The 9,983-nt window shown below is 42.3% G+C and overlaps 1 protein-coding gene across 1 annotated transcript in view; it reads right to left on the reverse strand.

Moving 5' to 3' along the window:
* Ect2l (epithelial cell transforming 2 like) overlaps window positions 1-9,983 on the reverse strand; it is a 70,264-nt gene that overhangs the window by 29,179 nt on the left and 31,102 nt on the right. The window contains 5 exon segments of the mRNA XM_021221117.1: window positions 387-479; window positions 3,289-3,417; window positions 5,980-6,148; window positions 7,134-7,272; window positions 9,126-9,294. Of these exon segments, the coding sequence (XP_021076776.1) occupies window positions 387-479; window positions 3,289-3,417; window positions 5,980-6,148; window positions 7,134-7,272; window positions 9,126-9,294 (699 nt within the window).

Below are 9,983 nucleotides of genomic sequence, written 5' to 3' on the forward strand. Positions count from 1 at the left end.
TCAGTGAGTGCATATCTAGTGACTTCTTTTGTGATTGGGTTACTTCACTAAGGATGACATCCTCCAGATGCATCCATTTTTTGCTGAACTCTTTAAAGTGGGTTTTAGTAAATGACAGCTTGAAGCAAAATATTGGCAGAAAAAAAAGAAAAAAAAAAAAGAAAAAATATCCTCCTCTAAATGTGGCTGAAGAAGGGAGACACCCCTTCAGTAAGAGTAGCAATCACTACAGACAGATCAGGAGAAGTGTCCATCAGCACTGACGGACAGCTGCTAGTTACTGAGGCTGAGAAATGAGACTAGAGTGTTTCTAGTACTTGTCCTTCCGGGAAGCTGATGTGGCTGTGTGTTACTAGACATAGTCGTCAGCTCTCATACACACTTACTGCGTTGGTACGAACCCGTTGCGATTCCAGTCGGGGCAGAGAACAATGTGCCAGTTAGTCGAGACAGCTGAGAAAGAACGTCTATCCCTGCTTCTGCACAGCCAAGAACACTCGCATTAGTTTTAGTCATGGGTTTCTCCTGAGGCAGTCAAGTGTTACTGAGAAGCATGCGAGAGCTGGCCAAGAAAGACCACAGGCAGTTGTCATCTTCAATTCAAATCCTTCGCGCCCCCAAACATCTCACCTCTATCTCAGCAGACAGATGTCTGAACACCTCATTTCTGAAAACATCTTTCTGTAAGATGTGGAAAGAGGGTGTGCAACTAGAAAAACACCCGTTTGTCATTAAGTTTGGGATATTTAAGCCAAAGACAGAGAAAAACCTCACAAGAGTTTCCTAAAATAATCTGAGTAAGGAGACTTGTGGTTGAAAGTGGACAGACTTGGGCTGGTGAGACGGCTCAGCGGGTACGAGCACCCGGCTGCTCTTCCAATAGGTGCAGAGTTCAAATCCCAGCAACCACATGGTGGCTCACAACCATCCTTAACAAGATCTGATGCCCTCTTCTGGAGTGTCTGAAGACAGCTACAGTGTACTTACATATAATAAATAAATAAATCTTAAAAAAAATGCAGTATCATAAAAAAAAAAAGAAAGTGGACAGACTTAAAACATATACACAAGATAGAACAAGATGGTCAAATTTTACTGTGGCACTAATTAGCCCCCTTCTGTTGGGTGTGTAGGTACACGCCTTTAATCTCAGCACTTGGGTGGCAGAGACAGATGGATCTCTGAGTCTTGAGTTCGAGGCCAGCCTGGTCTACAGAGCAAGTTCCAGGACAGCCAGGGCTACACAGAGAAACCCTGTCTTAAAGTATTTTTTCTCCTCTTCTTCAGTGACACAGCTTAAAACATAGAATGGATTACTGGATTCAGTAAATATAGATTGAATTACCTAAGAAGAAACGTATGTGGTGAATGGGGTATTTTAATTCTTTGTGGTCCAAAAATAAATACCCAACTCCCTCTTGGAACAAGATGGTGGAGGCTGATGGGCTTCATGCCTGACATTGTCACTGATAATGAAGTCAGAACATCCACAGAGGACTTAAATCCACATAACCACCCGACTGCAGGAAACCTGGAGATAAAATTCATGGGGGAAAGAAGAGGCTTCCTTATAAGGAATGGTGTTGGGAAAATAGATGCCTATGCGTGAAATAAGCTAAATCTCAGTCTGCCCCATTATCTGTTGAAAAAGAAAATCACATGGGCCACAGACCTAAATGACACACTTAAACACAAACGCCTAGGAAGTGCCGTAGGAAACCTTTGTAATCTCTGATTGTGCAAGGAATTTAAAACTATGGGGACTGGAGAAATGGCTCAGAGGCTAAGAGCACGCTTCACTCCCAGTGGACTCCGGTTTGGGTCCCAGCACCCACGTGGTTGCTGACAACCTGATGCAATTCCAGATATGGAGAATCTGTCACGTTCTCTGGCCTCCATGGGCAACACACCCATGTGGCACAGATACACATGTGACAGAACACCCATGTGGCACAGATACACATGTGACAGAACACCTATAGGCATAAAGCGGTTTTTTTTAATTAAATAATTAAATAATATGATACTAAAACATAAAAGTAAGGATATTGTACTGGCTAGTTTTGTGTCAACTTGACATAGCTGGAGTTATCACAGAGAAAGGAGCTTCATTTGGGGAAATGCCTCCATGAGATCCATCTGTAAGGCATTTTCTCAATTAGTGATCAAGTTCGGGGGGGGGGTGCCATCTCTGGGCTGGTAGTCTTGGTTCTATAAGAGAGCAGGCTGAGCAAGCCAGTGGAGGCAAACCAGTAAAGAACATCTCTCCATGGCCTCTGCATCAGCTCCTGCTTCCTGACCTGCTTGAGTTCCAGTCCTGACTTCCTTTGGTGATGAACAGCAATGTGGAAGTGTAAGCTGAATAAACCCTTTCCTCCCCAACTTGCTTCTTGGTCATGATGTTTGTGCAGGAATAGAAACCCTGACTAAGACAGATAATAAATTCAATTTCATAAAAAAGTTCTGCTCTTCAGAAAAAAACATTCAGAGAAGGAAAACATAAGTCATCAACTAGAGAAGGAAAACATAAGTTATCAACTAGAAAAACAATTTACTATACAAAACATGCAAGATACTCGAACAGACACTGAGAAAGATACGTAAATGGCAGAGAAGTACATGAAAAGATGCTCAGCATTGTGGCCAGTAGGAAACTGCCAATTAGAACCACCATGAGGGGCTGGTGAGATGGCTCAGTGGGTAAGAGCACCCGACTGCTCTTCCAAAGGTCCGGAGTTCAAATCCCAGCAACCACATGATGGCTCATAACCATCCATAACAAGATCTGACGCCCTCTTCTGGAGTGTCTGAAGACGGCTACAGTGTACTTACATATAATAAATAAATAAATCTTTAAAAAAAAATAAAAGAACCACCATGATATGATTCTGTATCTGCTTGGAAGGCTACAACTAAAACAAATACCACAGTGTTGGATAGCCAGTTCTCAGACATATATCCTTTAGAAATACTAAAGTGCACTTTGAAAAACAAATGAGCTGGCTTTGTAACAGTTAACATACACCACTGGGATCGTGTATACCTTAGAGAAGTGTGGACACATGTTCAGACATATGTTCACAGCAACTTCACTTATAAAATACATTGCATGGATAAACAAAGTATAGTATGTGTAATGATATTTCGTGCAATAATTATGGTGGTAGAAAGGAATGAGCCACTGATTCATGCATTAAGTGGGTTTATTTGTGACTGTACCTCAGAAACACACAAAATACCACCACAAGGAGGTATGCCCCCCTGCATTTCCTGAGTTTTGACACTGACCTGATGCTCCAAGTGGCACAAATATGTCCACATGTCCTCCTTCCTCTTCAGTGAATACACGGCTTCCTAGCTTCTCCCAGAAGTCTCTCACCTCAGGCCGCAGTACATTTTTAATACATATTTTATAGCCTAAGGGGGAAATTTAAGATGTCAATAGTGGTTTGTTGTATCATAATAAACAGAACTCTTAACTGTTTGTGAAAATGGAGTCACAGATTCAAAATCCAGTATTTGCCCATAAAACCAAGATCTCCCGTGCACCCACACTTCATGGAGCATGGTGTTAGGGCCACAAAGAGTGCCACCAAACTACCCTGTGGCCACAGGCTCCTTCATACTCTGGAGTAATAAGGTGTTATACAGTTATGTTTTGGACATTGTGTTTCTGCCTCCACCGTATATCACTGAGGGTCACTGGGCTCAAGGAGAGTTTAAGGTAAATGGCAGTCAAGTCCTAGGATCTAGCAACAGTTTCCAAAGCAGAAAGGGTTCCCACTGTCAGAGCATGCAAGGCTCCCTGAGTTAGCAACCACCTCAAACTCTCCTTACTCCCATTTCCTCAGGAATGATTTGTGACTCACTGTGCCACTTTGCAAGTGCCCTGGAAGCTGGGCCATCTGGTTTATTTCCTCTTCCCTCATCCCACACGGATGGAAGGTTAACAACTGATACAATTAAAACAATTCTGCTTTAGGGGTAAGCAAGAACACAAAGTTATAAATGAAGTATAGACTCTAGAAGTTTAATTAAAAGTATTCATTGTCTCCTCCCTCCCCAAAAAGGTAAACACTGATGAGATTTTTAAGTCTCCCCATAACTACTTAATTAATTATGTCATCCTTTCTTTCCTTTGCAGTACAAGCCAAGCAGAGCTTATCATAGGTGGCAAGTGCACACCAATTTATCTATCTTGGTGTTCACTGCTACTCTAATTACTGTACTTTCATCAAACTTAAATTTTCTGTGCATCAAAAGAGAGAGCATAAAGGACACCTATAGGTGGTGGTTTAAGGAGTGACACTATTTGAAAGGATTAGAAGGATTAGGAGCCGTGGCCTAGTTGGAATAGGTGTGGACTTGCTGGAGGAAGTGCATTGCTGGGGATGGGCTTTGAGGTTTCAAAAAAACCCATGCCAGATCCACTCTCTCCCTGCTTATAGGTCAGGATGAAGCTCTCAGCCACTTCTCCAGCACAATATCCTGCCTGCCTCCTGCCATGCTCCCTGCCATGACAACAATGGACTCAACCTCTGAAACCATAAGCAAGCTCTCTATTAAATGTTTCCTTTTATAAGAGTTGCCTTTGTTGTGGTATCTCTTCACAGTGACTGAACAATGACTAAGACACTATAAAAGTGGAGAAGATGCATGCAAATCACACATCAAAGAAGGAGTTCATATACTTAACATACAAAGAACGTCAACCGCTCAACCTATACAAAAATCAACCCACTTCTCAATAGGTGAAGGGCTTGTCTTCATAAGGAAAATATGCAAATGACAGCAAGCACATGACAGGTGTTGAGCATCCCTCATCAGCAGAGATGTGCAAATCAAAACACAGTGAGACAGTGAAACTGGAAACTGTATGAACCAACCAACCAAACGAGAAACCTGAATATCTTTAACAAATAAATGACAGAGAGAACTTTGCACTACTTGCACCATTGATAAAACAGCTATGAAAAGCAATATAGGAGTTTTCGAATTTTTAAAGAAACCTACCATATCAGACTTAGGAGTGTATTTCCATATTGCAAGAGCAAAAGAGGTTTGTCGTTATTCACCATTGCCAAGAAATAGAAGCTACCTGAGTGACTAGAATAGCCAGTGGCTAGAGTTATACTTAGTCAGGGGTTGTATTCGAGCAAAAACATCACGACCAAGAAGCAAGTTGGCGAGGAAAGGGTTTATTTGGCTTACACTTCCACATTGCTGTTGATCACCAAAGGAAGTCAGAACTGGAACTCAAGCAGGTCAGAAAGCAGGAGCTGATGCAGAGGCCACGGAGGGATGTTCTTTACTGGCTTGCTGCCCCTGGCTTGCTCAGCCTGCTCTCTTATAGAACCCAGGACCACCACTTATATTACTCTTATAGAGTCCAGGGATGGCACCACCCACAAGGGGCCCTCCCCACTTACAGCTGGATCTCATGGAGGCATTTCCTCAAGGGAGGCTCATTTCTCTGTGGTAACTCCAGCTTGTGTCAAGTTGACACACAAAGCCAGTCAGCACACATATTGTAACACATACATAGAGTAGATTAGTATTTGGTCTTAAAAGAGAAAGAACCAGTTGGTATAGTAACCCTGAGGGCAGAAGTAAAAAATGGCAGTCACAAAAAGACAAAGCAAGAGATTCCACTTATGTATTTAAAGGATTCAATGGTTATCAGAGGGCAGAAAGGAGAGAGGTGTTGCTAACACAATGTTTCAATTTTGCAAGATGTAAAAGCTTTACAGGAATAAAGTGTATGCATTAAAAAGACAATGATAGTAACCATTCTGCTGTTATCTTAATCACTATATTTAAGATTATCATCAAAAGCTGCTTTTCCTTCTTCATGAAGATAGCATGAGCCCTTCCTAGTGAATCCGAACTTAGAAGAAGCCCTGTGGAAGTCACACGTGTGGCTAAGCGCTGTGGACACTCAGAGCTGCGTGACCGTTCCCCTCCAATCCCCAGACCAACCTTGCAGTAGGTCAATTTCTCTGCTGTTTCCACTGCTGAAGATCCCCAGACCCTGTGCCTTCCGCCCTTGTAGAGCTCTGTCTGTGAGCTGAAGCAGGCCCTCCAACGTCACTCCGCAGTGTTCGTACAGCACAACCACGACGCCTGGCTTGACGCTTTCCATCACCATCTAGAAGTGAAACGGCAGCAGTAGGCACGTGTGAGCGTTAGAACTAGATAGTATGGGGTATGCTATCGTTACTAAGGAATTTTCATACATTACAGAAGGAAGGAACTAAACTTTTCCCACCAGTTTCCTTACTTTTCTCTAATTATCAGAAAAATATGAAGTTCATTTGCAACTCTGTCATGGAAAAAAAAATAGTTCTAATGAGTTACATTATTTTCTCCCAAATCTCTTCATCTTTGTACACACCAAACAGACATATATACAACTTATTAAAAACAATAAATTAATTAATACCATTTTGTAATGGCCTTCTTAAGTAGATTTAAAAATCTTATATTTTTATATATGTGTGTATGCATGTGTGTATGTGTAAAATTTAAATATACAACTTCGTTTTATTAATTTTTATATTTTGAGAAAGAGTCTTATTATATAGTCCTAGCTTACTTGATAATCCCTATGTGGTCCAGGTTGGCCTCAACCTCTATGTTCCTGCCTCAGTTTCCTAAGTGCTTGGATTATAGATAAACACTTCCATACACTGCTCTAACTATATTTTATAAAAAGCATATTTTAATAAAATGGCACCATTTTAAGATAGAACATAAAGTAACACTTTAAGCCTACTTTTGAAAACTATTGGTCAAATGTTATTAAAGTTCTTGGGAATTCTAGAAGAGCCTTAAATATTTTTAACCATCACACTGTTTTCTTAAGTGCAACAAATTCAGTTTAGTGAGTGAGGTTTGACACCAACTGCACTGACAGCAATTTGGACCTCTCATGGGTTTTCAAAGTAAGTTTGATTACTTTTATCTTTATTGCTCCCGGTTTTAAAAACTGTATGGGGTCTACATGTAGGTGTTCACTTGATCAGGCAATTTTCCTTTTAAGAGGTGAATCATTTTTACACACATGGCAGCCAAAAGATTGCGTTAGTGCAGATGAGACACAGTAGAGGGGTGGCCTCCTCGCACAGTGGTACCTCATATGCAGGGATCCGCGATGATATCAGGATGACATGGAGTGGCAAAGCACAGGAAGGACTGTCATCGGTTCTACCAACCCCGTGATGGTTTTTCTTTAATAATAAAGGGTAGGAGTGGCTTCCAGAGATATTGCTTCTGTAGGGCACAAGAGGATGTATGAAATCCTAATGTTCCTAACAGGACTTTTGATAGGTGCCACTATGCTCTGAACAGCAGAAGACCACTCCCTTAGTCCCTGAGTCCTTAGACTCTCCTAGCAGTTGGAGGAAGAGTGACAAATAGGGGTTCCAGATCGGGTCGCGCCAACTGTGCCCCATTGGTCTCTGTGCTTCCCATGAGAGATGCAAGAAATGGTTCCTGGTACTCACCTCGCTTTTATTGGGCACTTAAAATACATACTGCGGTACACCTAAGGTTCAAAACTATATTTAAAGGGGGTAGCCATGCGATTCCTAACTCAGCTCTGGCCCTTAGGGATTCCTGAGTAATGTCTCCATTCTCTCCTCGGCCCCATCGCCATATGACCAAGGACAAGAGAGGCCCTGTGCTTCTTAAAGTTCTTTATGTGCCTTCCACAAGTGAAACACAGTTCCACACTCACAAATGTTTAGACACAGATCTGTGTGTGGTGTCCGTGGTGACACTGAAGGGGTGTTAGAACGTGAAGGTTTAGGTCCCAGTGACGGGTGACGTTATGTCACCTGTCTAGGCTTCGGTGTCTTCGTCTGAAAGACAAGTGTAGACTTCAAAATGAAAAGCAAAACAAACATTTCCCCTTAGTTTCTGAGCAGCTGTGGACGCTGCAGAAGTTACAAACATGCGCTAGGAGATGTGGGTAGAGTAAGAACTGAATCTTGACACTGCTATCAGTATCATGACTTGGGTCACTGAGTTTTATTCAGATCTGTATGGATGCTGCTATAATTGGGGTCTGCAGTTTTCCTCGGGTATTAATGGCTTGGTCACCAGTCCCTGGTACTACCAGGAGGTGGAGGGACATTTAGGAGGTGGGTCTAGTGGAAGGAAGTGGGTGTGTTCTTAAAAGGAATATGTGGGACCCTAGCAACTTCAGCGTTTTCTCTTCAGTTCTTAGGCAGCATAAAGTGAATAGGCCTCTCCTGCCATGCGTTCCCACCACGATATTCTGCGCTACTGTAGGCCCAAGCAATAGAACCAAGCAGTCATGAGGCCATTAGCTACAATAAGCCTTTCTTCCTTATATGTTCATTTCCATCAAACACTCATTAGGACAGTGGAGGGATGACTATCTGACACTATGTGGTTACTTTTATTCCATAAAAATGTAGGGTCACATCATTTTTTATTCAACAGCTTTAGAAAATGTATGTTATTCACAGTACAACTTTGTGTTAGGGTTAGAAATATATTAGACATGTTTTAAGAGGGCTGGAGAGATGGCTCAGAGGTTAAGAGCACTGACTGCTCTTCCAGAGGTCCTGAGTTCAATTCCCAGAAACCACATGGTGGCTCACAACCATCTATAATGGGGTCTGATACTCTCTTCTGGTATGTCTGAAGACAATGACAGTATACTCATATAAATAAAATAAATAAATCTTTAAAACATGTTTTAAACATTACATATTTTCCTCTTCAGAAAGCACTAAGACTGCTATTTTTGAACATTAAATCATTAATTCTTGGGGGCTGGAGAGATGGCTCAGCGGTTAAGAGCACTGACTGCTCTTCCAAAGGTCCTGAGTTCAAATCCCAGCAATACATGGTGGCTCACAACCATCCATAATGAGATCTGATGCCCTCTTCTGGTGTGTCTAAAGACAGCCAAAGTGTACTTACATATAATAATAAATAAATCTTTTTAAAACAATCATTAATTCCTTCTCTGACATTTCATAGAATATGAACCATACAGTTACTGAAGAACCCTACGCTGGCTACATAATTCTATAATGAGTTCTTGGTGACACAGGGAGGCCTGAGCCTCCAGTGGGTAGGAGTTGGCTCACCGCTTGGGCAAAGCATCTAAAGATGCCCGAAGAAACTGTCTCTCCAAGGCTTCGTAGAACCCTGTCCCGTCTCTCCGTAGCTGAGGACCACCGGGCAGGCTTGTACACTTTAGCAACCTGGAGCAGCGCGTTCCACTCAGCCAAGGGGGTCGAGCTTTGAATAACTCTTCTGAAAAACGAACAGCAGCAGGCTTCCTGGTTATGTCACACTTTTTGCAGCCAAGCTGACATAGATCAAGTCATCAAAAAAGAAAACTGCTCCAGGGCAATATTCCAAATGAAAATAATTATAGCCGCCTGTATACCCTCTGATAGGATTTCTCATGTGCTATCTGTACAATGTGCTATCTTGGGCCAATCTCCAAAGCTCAGAGGACAAGCAATTTTTCTTGTGGGGACCAGATAATCAGCTCTTAGGTTCCTATCTCTTTCTGTCCTTAGCTGGAGCTGTATAATTTCCCCTGGTGAGTTTCAATCTTCCCAGGGAAGAGTCAGGGAGAAGGAAAGGCTGAGCCCAAGTCAGTTGACAGTATAGCTTAAGAACATGCACACATTAAAGGCTTTCCTGAACATATGCCCTTATCTCTGTCTTCTTCCTACTCTTTTCAAAGAAATTGCTCTTCTTGCTCTCAGCCTCATGCTCGCTCTCCTTCACCAGCCCCACTTCCTTGGCCCTGAATTTTCTTCTTGTTTTTTTTTTTTTTTTTTTTCTCCTGCTTTTTTTTGCACCTGCTCTTCCTTTTATGTGTTTGTGCTGGGGGCTAGGGCTCGGAGTGTGTGCACAGATGTATGGGGTTGAGCACACAACTGGAGGCTAGAGTTTGACCCAGCCACCCTGGCTGGCCAGGCATGCCCAGG

The sequence above is a fragment of the Mus pahari genome, chromosome 21 (genome assembly GCF_900095145.1).
Source record: "Mus pahari chromosome 21, PAHARI_EIJ_v1.1, whole genome shotgun sequence".
In the NCBI taxonomy this organism is placed as follows: domain Eukaryota; kingdom Metazoa; phylum Chordata; class Mammalia; order Rodentia; family Muridae; genus Mus; species Mus pahari.